Source organism: Varanus komodoensis, unplaced genomic scaffold, assembly GCF_004798865.1.
Source record: "Varanus komodoensis strain SLA01 unplaced genomic scaffold, ASM479886v1 scaffold85, whole genome shotgun sequence".
Taxonomy (NCBI): domain Eukaryota; kingdom Metazoa; phylum Chordata; class Lepidosauria; order Squamata; family Varanidae; genus Varanus; species Varanus komodoensis.
This window is the reverse complement of record NW_025336543.1, coordinates 1629892-1647517: the sequence shown is the minus strand read 5'-3', so window position 1 is coordinate 1647517 and position 17626 is coordinate 1629892. Positions and strand designations below refer to the sequence as shown.

The window sequence follows — 17626 nt, the reverse complement described above, 5'->3', positions numbered from 1 at the left end:
TGGCAATACTGTTTGCCAGAACATAGGCAATGCTGTTCACATTTCTTCTAATACATACATTTAATGTATTTTACCTAACATACTATTTTTGCAAGCATTTTAGTAAGATATATTTATTTTCATTAGTATGCACATTTTTGTATACATGTTTTGACTGGTGAATACTTTGTGAAATTCAGAGAAATGCATATTTTGAAGGATTGTGTAAGTTCAAAAGGGCAAAAATATATAAATCCACTTTTGGATACAAACCTAATAAATTTGTCTTCCATCCCTTAAATAATCAAGTATCCTGTACAATGTTTAGAAATGCAGCTTGATTCTGTGAATGTTTCCTTGAGGACAAACCAACTTAATTAAATAGCACCATGTGCATAAGATTGTAGCCAAAGTCCGATGACCAACTGGTAATAAATTCATAAGTAAATTTTGCAGATTTTTAAAGGACAGGAACCAAATCACAAGAGATTTTGGATAAATGGTATGTCAGACACACTTAGTATCTGCTAGGAGAACTAGTTCCTAATGGGAGAACAAGATGTTACAGCAGGCAGCTCCTGCTACATAGAGTAACTTACTTCTCCTTACTGGTGATTAGCATAGTATAACTAGACAGCATTATATTTCTTGATATATGCTTGTATTTCCCTTTTAGGACAGGAAGCTGTCAAAATCAGAACGACAACGGTTTAAAGAGGAAGCTGAAATGCTGAAAGGACTTCAGCATCCTAACATTGTTAGGTTCTATGATTCCTGGGAATCTACTGTCAAGGGAAAGAAGTGTATTGTTCTGGTTACAGAGCTTATGACATCTGGCACTCTGAAAACGTGAGTATGAGCCTGCTAATGCTTTGCATTAATGATAACTGTGGAGATCAACATTGAAAATGAATGAAAAGCATGTTATTAACCCTACTTAGGCAAAAAAAATGTATGTACTATGGAGTGTCCTTTATTGACTGTTTCACAGAAGAAGATCCAGCATTAGGACCGTTATGTCCCCTCTTGGCTTCTGAATTATGAAACTTCTGGAACTATTGTCGATGCTGTACTATGAGGAAGAAATTAAGAACCCCTGAGGTCTGAGTCTAGCAAGCTGTATCATGTCTCCAGTATAGCAAATGCTTCCGATTCCAGGCAAAATAAGCAACAAGGGTGTCCTCTAGTGGTCAGTAGAGTTTTGGCAACTTTTTCTTACCCTTCTTAGTGTAGAGGGAACTCTGCATTGAAGGCAATTTTAATTCTGAACAGTTGAGCTGTTTTTGAAACAGAATTCCTTAATTGTAACCAGATTGTTGTATAACATGGAAAAGTAGCCATTAGTGCTGTTAAATTAGTGAAATAAGTAATATTGTAATCAATAAGTAGTTGTACTGAATGGTTTTATTATTACTGAACTTAAAATCAGCTTTAGTTTTATATGAGTTTTTTAAATACCACAAATGGGCATAGTTAAAAAGTAACAGAACGCCTTTCCTCATCATGAGAATAGTTGCAGGAAACTCCTCAACCATTATCTTTTTTTGAGGTATGCCATACTAAGGCAGACCTGTACAATTTGTAATTCACTGAGCTGCAGTCATCCTACCAGCTGTATAGCATGGTCTATCAGGAATTTAAACCCTTGTTTTCTTTGCAGCTCCAGGCAGGTAGCAAGTGAATGGATCACAAGTTTTATAACTATGTACAAAATTATAATACAAGGATAAAGTTTCTTTTTAAGGCTACTTGTGATATAATAGCCTTGTTTTGCATGTAATAGCAACCCAGGATTTCTTGAACGAAGAGTGTGTAGCCTTCAAGCATTCAGCCAGTTACCAACCCCTGAAAATTACTGGAGACCAGTTTCATTGCTGCACCAAAACTCAGTGGCAATAAAGAATTAATAAAAAACTTAATAACAGCTGCAAGATTGAGTATAGGAAAGAACTGGAAAGTAAAACATGAGTATCAATTGAGTAATTGGTATAGAGAAATTTGAAATACAGCTATTAATGACAGACTTGTGATACTAAAGTGAAAAATGCTATATAAAAATAATTTTGATGATATTTGGAGTTCATTTTTGATTATGTGTTTTAAAAAGAGAAAGCATTTGAACCTTCAGAGGAGTAATTGTGATTTTGGAAGGGGGCTGGAGCTTTTTGAAAGAATTTTTGAAAGAACTTTTAACATCTATCCGGTGGTCCTGGTGGTGGAATGCACAGCATTTTTAATGTTTCATTTTAATTGTTTAATGTTATATGTCTTTATTTTATTGCAGATTTTTCTTTTAATTGTATTCTACATTTTAAATAATAAACATTTATTTTAAAAACTCAGTGGCAATTTGGCAGTGGTGAGAAAAGACATTTCCACTTTAAAACAAGTAATTGATGAGTGCACTCTTTGGACATGACCCTGTGTGGAAAACAATCTAATTGTGGGGACAGAAAGGGTATTACTGAATATGGAGGCAGGAATATCTATTTTGCCTTACAAACTTGGCTTCAGAAGCCTTTTGTGATACAGCTTAACCCGGCAATGCCTCTTCTAGAAATTTCTTCAGAAAAAAATCAAAAACAGAGAAAATAGTTTGTGGCAGAGTTCCTTATTGAAAACAAAGAGGGTGGGAAAGGAAAGATCCCATTTCACCTACAGGTAAACTGAGGCAGCAGGCAGTTAGAATTAATCACTGTGGGAGAGTTTAGGTCACATAAATGCAGCACATTAACTTCATAGTGGGACTGCAGGTTGCGCAGTGGTTTAAACTGCTGTGGTGCTGGGCTGGTTGATCTAAAGGTCGCCGGTTCGAATGTGCACAACGGGGTGAGTTTCTGTTGCCCTGTCCCAGCTCCTGCCAACCTTGCAGTTCGAAAGCATGCAAATGCAAGTAGATAAAAAGGTACCACTTTGGTGGGCAGGTAACAGCGCTCTGTGCACTTCGGTGTTTAGTCATGCCGGCCACATGACCACGGAGACTCTCTGAGGACAAATGCTGGCTCCCTCGGCTAGGAAACGGAGGTGAGCACCGCCCCCTAGAGTCAGGCATGACTGGACGTAATGTCAAGGGGAAATCTTTACCTTTTTTTAACTTCATAGAGCCAACAGGGAGCAGAATTTTGAAAAAGTCAAACACTGGGGTGGGGGAAGAGTTCCCACCAAAATGTTCTCAGTTATGAAATCTTCCTGACAACAGGCTCCATGCAGGCTCAGAGCCAATATGTGTTAGCACATAGATGATCACTTGGGGAACAACAGCAACAGATAAGCATCCTGTCTTTCTCATACTTCAGCCGTTCTCTTTGCTTGTTGTTCTTTAATTCCAAGTGTAGAATTTTCATTAACCGTGAGAAAACACTTTTGTTATGTCCTGCTTGTTTGAATACAGTTGATGTTTAATTTTGTTCTACAAGAGGGAGCTTAGTTTTGTTCTACTTGTTCTTTCCTAGATACTTAAAAAGGTTTAAAGTAATGAAAATTAAAGTACTGCGAAGCTGGTGCCGGCAAATACTGAAGGGTTTGCAGTTTCTGCACACACGCACTCCGCCCATTATCCACCGTGATTTAAAGTGCGACAACATCTTTATCACTGGCCCCACAGGATCAGTCAAGATAGGAGACTTGGGTCTGGCAACCTTGAAGCGAGCCTCCTTTGCCAAGAGTGTGATAGGTAAGCTTGAGTTCTTTTGTGGCAGCTTTTATTTGAAAGGTGGGGTGTCTTAACAGAACCTTTTTACTCTCACAAAGCAAAATTAGTTGGTTTCTGAGCTGATTTTATTCTTCACCTGTTTTTAATCTTCAGTCCTGAAAAGTCTAGAATTGTAGGCTTTGGAAGTTAAGGGTTCCTGCTATTTGGGTGTCATCTATAGAAGAATAGGCAAATAGCAGAACACTTTTGATAAAACCAAAAATACTGTAACAACCTAGGATTAAGGGGAAGTATAAAGGTTTCCAATAAAGATTCTTAGAATAAACAAAACAAAACTTCCACTTTTGTGGCTGCTGCACTGAATTAGCCTACTTAACTTTGTCAGCTGGTCCAAGACTATTACTAAAGAATTGGTTTTAACAGCTCTGTTCTGCTATTCTGTATATGAAGGAAGCAGGTTACTGAGGGAGAAGGTGGTCCTTATTAGCCTGCACCTATCATTGTGGTTAAAAATATAAGCAACAGACATTTTTGAAAATCTGTTTTTCAGACTTTTTCATACCTAATTTGACATTACAGATTGACATTTGCAAATATTTTGATCTTTGACATAATGAAACATTTCTAAAGATATTAAATATCTGTGGGAAAGGAAGAATTCTCTGGGAAATGACCAGCTTCCTGAACACAGCAGTCTCCCACCTATATGTTATGTTAAACTTTCAAGTGGAAAACTGCCATATTCTTATCGTTTTAAACTGTATTATTATGCTCATTTTCAAATAAGGTTTAAACACTGTTGGACTGTGGAAAGGATTTAAAAAGTGATCTGTTCAGTTGCATAAAATCTGGTTTGTTTGCAGGGAATAATTATTTGCTTATTGTAAATATGCAATTTCTGTTCTGAGTATCTCTGATCATACAGTGCAGTTTTCATCTGATGGAATGGTACATTGGCGTGATACTTTAGAGTTAATGCATCTCCGACAAATTGTTTTAAATTCAGGATTTGTTGAATCTCACACTCTGTGCCTGTTACTCAATCTCTCTATATTTCTGAGTATTTTTGCCTGTAGGATGTCCCTCACTATTTCCTGTATCTGCAGTAGGCCTATAAAATGTACTGCAGGTGAAATGGTAAGTATGTAAAAAGGGCTCTGGTGAGTGGCCTTTGTAGAAAATTTAAAAAAAATTAAAAGAAGACTTTATTCATAGATACAGGGTTTTTCATTGCAAGGCTTTGTTTAAAGTGACACTATTCAGAAGTAAATGGAGTGTTACAGGTCAGAGACTAGCTGTGGACTCTTACCAGTACTAATTCTTTACAGCAGAGGGCAGACAGATGTGCTGAAACAAGCATCATACCTCCTTTTTCAGAGGGAGGGAAGGTAAGTGTGGCTAACAGGTATTTGGTTTACAGCCTAGCTAGTCTCTTACTTAATTTTTCTCCATTTATCTTCAACTTGGGATTCAACTAGTTCATTTATTACAATTAAAGCTTCCTATTTTGTTCTGTTGAAATATGAATAAACAGCAAACATTTAAACCTTTAACACTCAGTTCCTCACTTCTTGCAAGGCCTTGCAATGGAAGACCCATGGGATACGTTGATGAAAAAGAATGACTGAGGGTGTCCTCCCTCTTCTTTTTGCCTCCACTTTTTCTTTTCTCACAGGTTTACTCGTCAGCTTCCTTCTGCGGTGAGTAACGCCAGCAGCCTCTGCTCGCTTTGAGACATTTAGAGTCTGAATCGTTCTTTTAATTTAAGGTACCCCAGAGTTCATGGCACCCGAGATGTATGAGGAGAAATACGATGAATCCGTTGATGTATATGCTTTTGGGATGTGTATGCTTGAGATGGCTACGTCTGAATATCCTTATTCTGAGTGTCAAAATGCTGCGCAGATCTACCGTCGAGTGACCAGTGTAAGTCTCTTAAACCTCTCTACTGATTGGTAGAGCTGCTACCACAGATAAGAAAGGATTACCTCCTTCATCATGCATAGATTTGTACAATTAAAGAGGAAATAGAAAAAACAGTCACTTTGGGGGAACACGTGGAAGCATCCTTTTCTAGTTCACCTTGAGCTAAACATTGAATGTCACTTAAAGGAAAAGCCACCGTCCAATAGTTATTTAGAAACCAGAAATTAATCCTTGTTTTTACTGGCATCCTGTTTACTTTCAAGTAAAGTTCCATAACAAGGCACTCTACCAAAATAAAACTGGATATTGGTGGGAATCTTTGGGGGAAATCAAGTGGGTAATTTGATTAGACAAGATTGGGTTGATGTAACAAATACCTTACAGAATGAAAAAATCCACAATATGAATTGCTTTGCCAGACTTTCAAATGCTTGTTTATATAAGTTGATGTAAGCAACAGTTTAAATTACATTTGCCCTACTATGCTGTGAATGCTGTTTTCCATAGGTGCTTACATAATTACCTAGTGAATAAGATCATTGGATCTGGAAGTGCACCAAAGAAACAAATGTATTGAAGGTTTCCCCTGTCTCCTAATTGATAAACAACTAGTTTCACTACTCGAGCAGTATTTCCCAAATAAGGAGCATCAGAAGCTGCCCTATATTAAGTGAGACCATTGGACCATCCAGCACAGTAATATCAACTCTGATTGGCAGCAGCTCTCCAGGGTTTCAGAGATTTTTCATTCTTCCTTGAAGTTGCCGAAGACTGAACCTGATACCTCTTGCATACAATGAATATGCCTGTCCCTGAGTTACAGTCCTTCCCCAAAGTGTGTGTCACCAGGGTACAATAATGTGCAGCAAAATTGCTACCATGCTGCAATAAATACATACTCTTGAGCCTAAAATGCACCATTTGTTGCAGGTTCTCTGTTTGGTTCACTGCTCTGGCCTTGCCTCCTTCCAGTCAGACTCTGATTTTTCTGTTCTGAGTACAAATTGATCATCCAGTTACTTCCAATAAGAGATGACATTGAATTGTCTACTTGCCACAGTAGTTTGGCATGTATTTACATGAGTTACTGCTCTGAGCTTTCTTTTCTTATAGACTCGACTCATTAAGCTGCACAGGGTGTGGTCTTTTCTGAGTTCAAGAGTGAAATATGTCTCAGAATTAAAATATCTTGTGGATCTAAATACAGTGCAAGATTCAGCCGATGTCTGCCTGCCTTTTGGAATAGATGCTTTTTTGTAATTAAAAATACTCATCCTGGTGTGTGTGTGTGGGAGAGGGAGAGGGAGAGGGAGGGAGGGAGGGAGAACTTAGCATTGTTGGCTTTTTGGAGACTGCAGATATTAATCTTCAAGCGTTGTCAAGCAACTACTATGATGTTCATAACTAGACATTTGCACTCATAAAGTGATAATAAAAAGTTGTGGTATCACATTTATTTATATTTAACTTCTTGGCCTATTCCATCGTGAGTGTGAGATTTACTTCAATTCTACGAGAACTTAGTACCTCTTTTCTACCTGTGATGGCCAACTGAGGCTTGCCCTACTGCCTCTTCTTGCTCCATACTCAAGACTTGCCTCACTCAGTGATAGCATTTATTAATTTTGTATCTCATTTTTTTTGCCAAAAATGAACATTCTACTAAACATTGAAACTGTCTTTTCTGTTCTTCTTTGGAATGCTTAACTTCTTCCTTCCAGCCATAAACAATCCGCTTCTTTTTTGTCTTACTTGACAAGTTGTTTCTCTTACACTTCCATCTATTCCCTTAATTCTATCCCTTTCAAAGTTGTGGTTGTCATATTCTCTCATCATTATACTTTTGTTACAGAATCATTCTTCTCTTTCTCTTTCTGACTTGCCATCTCCCCATAGCACACACATTTTCTAAAAAGCACTCTTAAAATTTTACCTTGCTCTTCTGACTCACTGTCCAGTTTTGCTTTCTGTGCTTTGTATTCAAACTCTTGGAGTATACTACTTTCCTCCAAATTTTCTTTTGATGCTTGCAATCTGTTGTTTGCCCTGTTGTCAAAATGTTCTCACTAAAATCACCAATGTCCTGCCAAATTCAAAGGTCCTTACTTGGTTCTCATCTACTTTGACCTTTCTGCTGTCTTTGATATAGCTAATTCCTCTGGCTTGCTTGACTCTTCCCCCTCCCCACCCATGTATCTGCTTTTTATGCTGAGTTAGCTCTCCTCCTGATTTCAGTGTTTCCATATACAGAAAAACATCCTTTGCTTCCCTCTCTTTACCAAACTTTTTTGCATTCTAATTTGTCTATATTCATTGACAAGGTTACCATTCATTTTCTTAGATTAGATACAGACTCTTCCCTTTATTCAGTAGTCAACCCTGTACAATTATTAGAAGAAAGCTCTACCATTCAGTCCCTTGATGGTAACTGGCTCATGCACAGTCTTGAGACTGCAGTCACCTCTCCTGTGGACATATGCTATTATATCTCAGTGCTGTCATGACTATCCAGATGTCTCCTGCAAAAATTATTCACTTTTCTTGTTCTTAGACCAGTGGTTTTCAACCTTTCCATAGCTGGGGACCAGTGAAAACCACCTTGGGGACTGCTGAAGCAGAAACAAAAAGCACCTTACACATAATACAGTATTCTGTGTATTTCCAAACACAATACGGAAAGAAAGAGAAAATTCTCCAGAAACCAAGCAGCAAAAAATGCCAACAAAATACTGACATTGGTGTGGTGTAGCTCGCAGCTGGCTCCCACTGAGCTGTCTGTCCCCTCCCCGAGCCTCCCAGCAGCAGTGGCACACTCCCTGTGAGTGCGATGCCAACAAAGGAAGAGGTGTGGACCACAGCCAGTTCCCACACTGGGTTGTGGTGAGTGGGATGTGCTCCCCCCCCCCCCAATGGACCAACAGGAAATCTCCTGCAGACTGGCCCTGGTCCACAGGCAGCTGGTTGAAAACCACTGGCTTAGACTATGCATCCCCTAAGTTGGTTTTCTGTTCCTGGATGCAGCAAAAATGTTTGCAATTCCTCTGTTGTTTTACAACCTTATTATAAAGTAACTGCAAGTGCTGAAGAGAGAGGGGTGTGTGTGTGTGTGTGTGTGTGTGTGTGTGTACAAAACAGTTCCTAAAACAATTTAGATAGAAAAGTAAAAAATAGTAAAATATTATTAAAACATTAAGCTTTTATTATTCTTGAGCTGACATGAAGTTTAGCATTAACTGGATGATGATAGAGATGGAACTGGTGTTGGAGAGGATAGCCTTAGTGCTGGAGAATCAGGGCTTGATTATGCTGCTAGAGGGGATGGGGTTGCTACTGGAGTCATTTTCTTGAAGAAAACATCAAGGGTTGTTTGTACAGCCATGAACATGAAAAAATACTGTAGTTCTGCCACCTTTGTGGAACTGGTTCCAACTTCGCACCTCTCCACTTTACTTTTCCTGCCTCCTTCCTTCCCTTCCTATTCTTCCCATCCTTCCTCTCCTCGTCACCCCACTACCGCAGGCACTCACTTGTTGCTTGAGAACAAGGTGGAACTTCTGGGTTTGCTGGTTTGTAAGTAGGGGTTGTTCTTAACTTACAAATGTCTAACTAGGGGACTGAGCATGTTCTTCTAACTTCACCAACCTCAGCTATCTGAATATTGCCTGTTTCTTTAAATCCTCTTTCGCTTTCTTCCTTGTTGCCTTCTTGCTTTGAATTGCCCTTCAGAACACCTACATAATGTTGGCTTTTCATTATCTTCTTTATTCTTATTGAGCGCCCACCTTTTCTGTCAAGCTGTATGTACAGCACTTAACTCCTCATTCTTTATGGAAGCTAAGCCAAAATGTTCAACTGAACTAAATACATTTGTTTCTACCTCACTATTGATTGTCTGTGTCACACCAAGAATTGCAAACTCCTTGGGAGCTGGGACCAGTCATTTTATTACTCTGTTCAGTGCCATGCACATTGATGTTACTGTAAACACAATATAACCACTAAACTTAGAAACCAAATGTGAAACAAATTACTACTACTAAAGTTTATTTTCCTCTCATTAACCTGCAGTACTGACCTTTTAACTCTGGAAATCGGCCTCTTATGTGAGTGACTTGAAGAAAACATGTTGGCACTTCTTTTTTCCTGTTTGTTGGATACCCTTCTACATGAAGATTTGCCTTGCCTTAACCTGAAAAAGCAGGTTAGCCAAGGTTCCAGGAAATTTGGCTGGCGTTGGTAGCTGAGTCAAATGTGTGGTCACCAGGCACAATTAATTTGAAAATAAATCCCGCTGCGTTCACTGGGGCTTACTCTAAGGAAGTGTACATAGCATTGCAGGTTAATTTCCTGACCTTGTGCTGAATCTCTCCTGGGAGGTTAGGGTCAATTTCTATCCAACTCCAAAAGTTTAAAGCAAGTGCTGACAAGCAGGGGCTTTTTTGGTTAGCAAATAGCCTAGGTGTTTAAATCACCACGCTCTCCTCAAGTCCATGCTAAAGAGTAAAGCTTGGGACTTTTTTGTAAGGGTTGTTTTTAGCATCCTAAGATTCTACAATAGTACGATTCAGTGTTCAATTACTCTGGCAGAAACAAGACAAACTGCAAAATCCAGAAATCAGACTGCAACTGTTCCAGCAAGGTTTTTTTTTTTTTTGCAAGGGAGGGGAAAACATCTGAATACAGTGAGTAAGGCAGCTTCCAAACTACTCCATAAGTATGCAGAACCCCTTCGGGGCTAAATTCTCAGGCATGCTGGCCTCCTGTATTTCCATACAAATGTGTGCAAAAGATCCGAGTTTATTGCTAATTGCTAGGGTGTACTTAAATACTTGACCATGAATGTAGACATACTGTTTTGGAGTTTGGTACTTATTAAAGGACAGACTGTCCTTGAATTTTTTGCACTTTATTTTCTTCCTTTTACCCTCAATGCATAATCTGTTATGAGGAACTATTTTTGATCTATGGCATTTCTCATCCAGATTTTACTGTAGTTGTCACAAAATGGCTTGTGTTATTGCGTTATTCTGAGTACAATTCAAATATAATAGTGTGTCCATAACACTGCCCTGAATTCCAAGATAAGAAAGGGCTTCTGTTTACACAAACAATAGGCTAACAGGGAATGTGGGGAATGTGTGTGGCAAATACAGTGGATTTAGATAACTGGAGAATCCAAGAGTTCAGACCATGGGTCCTCAAACTACGACCCGCGGGCTGGATCTGGCCCGCCATGCCCATTTATCTGGCCCACCATAGCTCGCCACGCATGTGCGCATGGTGAGGCGCCAGCTTGTTCGCAAGGAGATCTTTTTGGACTCACTCAGAGAAAACCATCTCTGCGCATGCACGCCCCTGCCTTGCCGCATGCATCCCCCTCCACCCGCACTGCCTTGGCGGCCCGCGCCCATCTCCGGCACCTTTCAACTGGCCTCTGTTAAAAAGTTTGAGGACCCCTAGTTTAGACCATTGCATTTGCACTATTATTCACCTAGGCATTAGAGGCTATTTAAGGACAACCAAATATGCATGTGCTGAAATAACATAAATCTGTCTTAAGATGCCAGACATTTAAGTTTAGTAATTCATGTGTGAATTCTATTGATTGTTAGTTAAGAGGTTCTCACCCTGATCGTGGAGGTTTACGCAAAGTAAGTCCGGTTCAGGACTGACTTGCATGTCACTGTGTTTAGAATCTTAGTCTTCACCTAAATACAAAAATGACCCTAAATGCCATAATGTTTAGAAGGAAGGCTAGGCATGAGGGAACTGTAGATGGTGGGCCCATTTCTCACTTGTTACTGACAGTTCAGATAATTTTTTCTGATTCTGAGGAGGAGGGAGGAGCGAAGGGGAGAGCAGGAGATCGCTGATTTAAGGTTACCTAGTGAAGCTTCTCAGGTGGAGTGTGAGACTCTTCCTTGGAAGGGGTGGAAGGGGGAGCAAATGCAAGGCTCAGTGCTTGACCCTAGTGAAGAGGCAATGGGAGAAGCACGCAGTCCAATCTGGTATTTGCACTGTCTAGCCCTTATGCAGTGGGTGGAATCAGAAATTTTACTGAAAGGGAGGGACAGAGGGGAAGTTTTCCATTTGGATTCAACTCTTTACCATGGGTAGATAGTTCTCTCACAGATTTAGCAGAAGGCAGTTTAGAGTTAATACTGTTCTGTAATCTGTTAAGTTTCTAAAATTATTACACTTCAAAGGGTTTATCTTGAGCATGATAAACAGAAGGAAAATAAGGAAGAGACTAGCTCATGACAGGAACAAAAATAGCAATGAAGAGACTTGAATTGCCAGAAAAGGGGGCAACTTTCTTCAGATCAAGGGTGCTACAATTTTATAAAGTTCTGCAGGGCAGAAAGGAACATCTGTTATCAGTGTGCAGCATCAATTCAGTATAACTGTTGGGGTGACCCTGTTCATATGTAATGACAATTCATGAGTTGATGGGGTTGCCTGAAAGCAAACATACTTTCTCCTGGCAGTTCTCTCCTTAGCATCTGGATTAGCAAACAAACCAGGAATGTCCTATGGCTTATTGTTAGATTAAAAATGTTTTAATAAATAAATAAATAAAAGTGCAAACTGTCCTCCCACAAGGCAAAGTGACAGGTTTGAATGTCATGCCAACCCAGGAACAAGTTTTTGTTGGTTGTTTGCTAAATCCAATGTTGGGAGTGGGAAAAGGCCCTGCTAACCATGGGTTAATGAATGTGCTAAAATGGCCTACAAGTTCAGTTTCCATAATCACATGAGTGAATTCAGTCAGATTATGATGATGATGCATATGATTTATAATTCTTTTTAACATTTGTGCTGGTTTAATGAAAAAGCACAATATAAAAGAGCCTAAATGTTAAAGTAATTGATTTTGTATTTGACTGATAATGGCTTTCATGTCCTGGCTTCTGTCACTAGTGCGGAGGATGGAATGGAAGAAAGCTGATAACTTGCTGATAGAAGAGAGTATAGCACATTATGTGGGAATAGTTAAAATTGTCACATGTTTTAATGCTTCCTGTATCATCATTATTTTCACTGTTGACCTAGCTATTTATATACCTGCAGAGGCTTTATTCATTACAGCATAAATTTTTGCTTTCATACAAAACAAAAAGTACAGAGGAGATGTCACCTGCTGTCATCACTCATTTACCTTTTCAAGGCCCATTGAGCAGTTCCCAAAAATGAAACTTAGACCTTGATAACATTACAATGAATCTGAGCTTTATAAAGGGACCATCTTGTAGTGAAATGGTGTTAGATTGCTATTGGTAGTGTACTCATATAACTCTGGGCCAGACTCTGTAATATGTTAAATGTGTGGAATGTGAAGTTGCATTTTTATTGTCTGGTGGTGTACTTGTTGTTGTAGTTATTGTTGGGGTGGGGAGCAGATAAGGATTGCTGAGACTATAGTTAACTCTATATTGGATCTCAGCAAATTGGCTGCCTTTATTCTTGGAGTGAGCCTGCACAGTGCTGCCATTAGCAGCTTCATTCTTAAGATTAAAGGGGTGGTAGTTTGGACTGTGGTAGGGGTGTGTAGGTGTTCATATGAGAAGAGTTAAATCATTTCTGCCCATGAGTTGCAGGTAGGATCCTGACTGGATTCCTTGCAGATTTTATTTACAGACATGTTAAATGTGTTCACTTGCCCACAGACTGGAAATTGTTGTTGTTGTTAGTCACGAAGTCATGTCTGACCCATCGTGACCCCATGGACAACATTCCTCCAGGCCTTCCTGTCTTCCACCATCCCCCGGAGTCCACTTTAGCTCACACCATCTGCTTCAGTGACTCCATCCAGCCACCTCATTCTCTGCCATCCCCTTCTTCTTTTGCCCTCAATTGTTCCCAGCATTAGGGTCTTCTCCAGGGAGTCCTTCCTTCTCATTAGGTGGCCAAAGTATTTGAGCTTCATCTTCAGGATCTGGCCTTCTAAAGAGCAGTCAGGGTTGATCTCTAGGACTGACAGGTTTGATCACCTTGCAGTCCAAGGGACTCGCAGGAGTCTCCTCCAGCACCACAATTCAAAGGCCTCAATTCTTCGGTGCTCAGCCTTCCTTATGGTTCAACTTTGACAGCCATACATTGCAACTGGGAAAACCATAGCCTTGTATATTCAAGCTGGGTTCCAAAAAAGGAAAATATACTTGAAAGCATATTGGAAATATGTGTTAGCAACTGGAGTCCTTCAAAGAATTTCAGAAGCAGGTCAGTTTCCTTTTTTATAGACTACAGCAAAGCCTTTGTGTAGAATGTGCAAAGCTATGGATAGTCCTGATAGAAACCCTGATGTGTAACCTGTATCATGGGCAAGAAACTACATAGGACTGACTATGGAGTCCTATAGCCAAATGCATCAGACAAGAGTATTTTATTTTTCCACATGCTAATCTGTACACAGAACATAAGGAAAGCTGAATTCAGATCAGAAGAAGCAGGAGTGAAAACTTGTGGAAGATAAATAAAAAATTAAGAGATACAGGTATCATCTTATTGGAAGACAGCATCAATGAATTGAAATGACTCCTGATGAAAGAAGAAAGCACAGAAACAGGACTACAGCTGAACATTAAGAAAACAATCATGACTACAGAATAATTATACAACTTTATTGTAAACGATGAAGGCATTGAAATAGTGAAAGATTTTTACATACCTTGACTCGGTCATCAATTTAAAGGGAGACTGCAGCCAAGAAATTCAAAGAAGACTGAGTCTTGGAAGAATACCAATGAAGGCACTAGAAAAAATCAACTGTAAGTTCATTTCACTGAATACCAAGGTCGAGATCAGCTATAATCAGCTATTATATTCCCAATAACCATGTATAAGCGTAACAGCTGAAAGGAAGAAAATTTGATGTGTTTGAAACATGGTGCTGAAGGAGAACTTTATAAGTTAGCTGGACCAACAAATACATGAAGTAGTGGATCTCAGATCAAATTAAGCCAGAACTTTCCCTGGAAGCAAAAATAACAAAGCTGAAACTGTCATACTTTGGGCACATCTTGAGAAGGCAATGCTCAATGGAGAAGATGATTGTGCTTGGGAATGTCAAAGGTAGGAGGAGGAGGAGGTCATATATGGGATGCCTTGTGTTTGAATGCTGAGCAGGGCTGTGAGGGATAGGAAATTTTGGGGTTAGAGATGACATGGCAGAACGTACCATAAAACATTTTATATACTGATTTAGTCTGCATGTAGTGATAGCAAATCATGGATCAATTAACCCACAGGTTGCTGTGGTGTGTGCTGTGACCATTTTGAATATGCAAGCTAAGTTTGGCTGGATGCAGGTTTGCTTTCATAATATCCAAACCTCTGCACTTTTTGATTAATCATGGCTTAAATAACCCACAGCAAACCTACAATTAGTACTTAGTGTAACTGAACTGTTTAACATATGATTGACCAATATTGTCTGGGATATCATAGAGCAGATCTGATAGGGGCTGAATATTCAGAAAGGCTGCCAAGCATTCCTGGCATATGTTGCAGCAAATCACAGGTTAACTAACATTACGTGTGAATAGTCCCATTGGCCCTTCAATGTTACCTTGGCGGTAAGTGTATATATTAGTCCAAATGAATGCTACTAATTGTCTAGGAATGAGAAATTAGCTAATATATTTCATATTTTTTGTGTTTGAATGAAACACTCATGTATGCATTTTCCACATTTAAAGCAAACAGCCACCGCAGATTAAATACTGCAGATGGAATGCCTGTATTATGCCAGTTGTTGTACTTTAAGGGCAGACTGTTCACATGTTCATTTATAAGCTATATTTTAAATGGATGGTCTTTAAGTTTAATCTGCAAATGGACAATTATATAAATATGAGGTCTGCCATTTTGAAGGCTATGCATAATTATGCTCAAGCATAGTAGGATATCTTGTCATACATAAAATACAGAGGAATATATATTGCATGTGTATCTTTTGCAGTGAATATATTAAAACCTTATGCAAGAAAACTATCTTTCTTTTAATTATTAACTTTATTTGTTTTTTGTTTTGATTTATTGAAAGTCACCATAAAAATGAAACCATGTGGTAGATCATCAGCAGATGACATATGTATATAAATAAGCCCTATTATTGCAGGTATATCAAAGTCTTAATAGCCACATTGAGTTATTTATTCATTTCAGAAAGCTGAGTTATTTATTTATTTCAGAAAGTTCATGCTTTCTGAAACAATTCTAAGAAACAAAATAAGATGTGAACTTTGTTATTTAGTGTGGATCATCAATGCTGCAAAGTAATGCTAGATTTTTGCTTTTATTTTTGCATTCTTTGTATGCAAGTAACACATGAATATGAAGCTATCTGCTGCTAAAAGTGGTATAGCAAGATAGGCTACATGTCTGTGTTTCCAAAATGTTAAATTATGAGATCCTTCAGATTTTTCTGTCCCTACACTTAATTGGTGATTAGTCTGCATGGCTCTCTATACCACACTGCTTCACAGCCATCCTTTTTTCAAAATGGTATTTAAAAGTTAGGGAGTCTCTAGATCAGGAAGGAGTGGGTTAATTATGCAAGCATCATGGACCTAGTAAACAGTAACAAGAGTGCATTTTACAAGGCGCATGGAGTGAATTAATTGTCTTGCATAGTATTCCCTGGGGGCTTGTGGGGAGGGGTCAACTTTGTTTTTTACTGGGATCATGGGTTCTTTCAACAATTCCTTGAATACTTCGTAGCTGCCTGCATCTAGCTCAAACCAGTACTAAAATAGTCTTGCAGGAAGAGTAATGGAGACTTTCTAAAGTATCTTGTTTGTTCAGGTTAACTCTAAAATTCATGAGCCAACATAATGATGCAGTCTGAAAATAAATGAAAGAAGATGGGGTAAAGACCCTTTCCGCTGTGTACTCAAACCTGTTATTTTGCGTAAATCCTAGGGATTGATTCAACTAACTTTTCCTAGCCTTTTCAGGTAGAAAACTGAACCCAGATTGTGCATTAATAGGTGTGTACCTTCTCTGTGGTAAGCAGCTACTGGTTGGGCTTTGTGGGATTTGTCCAACAGTTAAAGAGATGCATATGTGATTGTTGTATATAGTCTGCGGCATGCACAAAGTTTGTCATTATCATCATCTACATTATATTCCATGTTTTAGAAAAAATCCTTACAAGACTGCTTGGAAAAATATGTAAATTAAACATTTTATAGCAATATTAAAACATCATAATATAAATGAAACTCCCAGTGACAATAACATTGAGCAGGAGGAGGCACTGCTGATGAGATTTCTGCTCAATAAGCAGGGATCAAAAAATGTAACCATCTCACAAGAACAACCTAAGTAAGGTTCTTAACATTATGAAAAGGCAACAGCTGCAATAAGTATTCAGTATGCATTGAAAGGCCTGTAAAGATGGAGCCTGTTGAATTGCAGTTGGAACAGAGTTCTAAAAATGAAATGTGTTGGTTGAAAAAAGTCTTTTCACTTCTGCCCGCTAGCCTAATAGCTTTTGCAAGGACACAACTGGAACTCAGAAACATGTGAGCAGGTTGATGTGTGTGACAAAGGTTCTTCAAGTAACCCACTGCCAAAACATTTAGCATTTTAAAAGTCAATATGATTGTTTTAACTTGGGTCCGGAAACATTCTGCCAGTCAGTGCAAGTGGTACCTGGGTTGAGGGGTGCACACTTTGCACTGATTGAAAAAGACAATCTTTAAAGAATAACTGGAAAGATTAAACAACCTTTAATCTAGAAGAGTTTTGCTCACTTACACCTGCACTCTGCTGTTGTGCATCCCATCTCATGTCAAGAGAGTTCAACCCTCTTTGGGGCTTTGTAAAATGGAGCTATGTAAGCTGTGTTGAGGTCCCCACAAGAGAAAAAAGGCAAACTGGCCAGGTGGTAAGTTGGTGTGAAATGGCAGTAGCATGGTCATTTTTTTCTGAGCAGCTTGGGAGAAGGAAGATCTAAGAAGCTGCTGGATGTGTTCTCACTTACTTGGTCCTACTACTTTTGTGCTTGACAGTCTCAGCTCTGTTCTAGTACAGTCTTCCCCAAACTGGTGTCCTCCAGATGTT

General features: G+C 39.0%; 1 protein-coding gene across 6 annotated transcripts in view; it reads left to right on the top strand.

Moving 5' to 3' along the window:
- WNK1 (WNK lysine deficient protein kinase 1) overlaps positions 1–17626 on the top strand; it is a 131074-nt gene that overhangs the window by 42531 nt on the left and 70917 nt on the right. For all 6 annotated transcript variants that reach the window (XM_044417027.1, XM_044417024.1, XM_044417025.1 and 3 more), the window contains exons 2-4: positions 656–828; positions 3432–3652; positions 5400–5557. In XM_044417027.1, coding sequence (XP_044272962.1) covers positions 656–828; positions 3432–3652; positions 5400–5557 — 552 coding nt within the window. The remainder of the gene's footprint in view (positions 1–655; positions 829–3431; positions 3653–5399; positions 5558–17626) is intronic.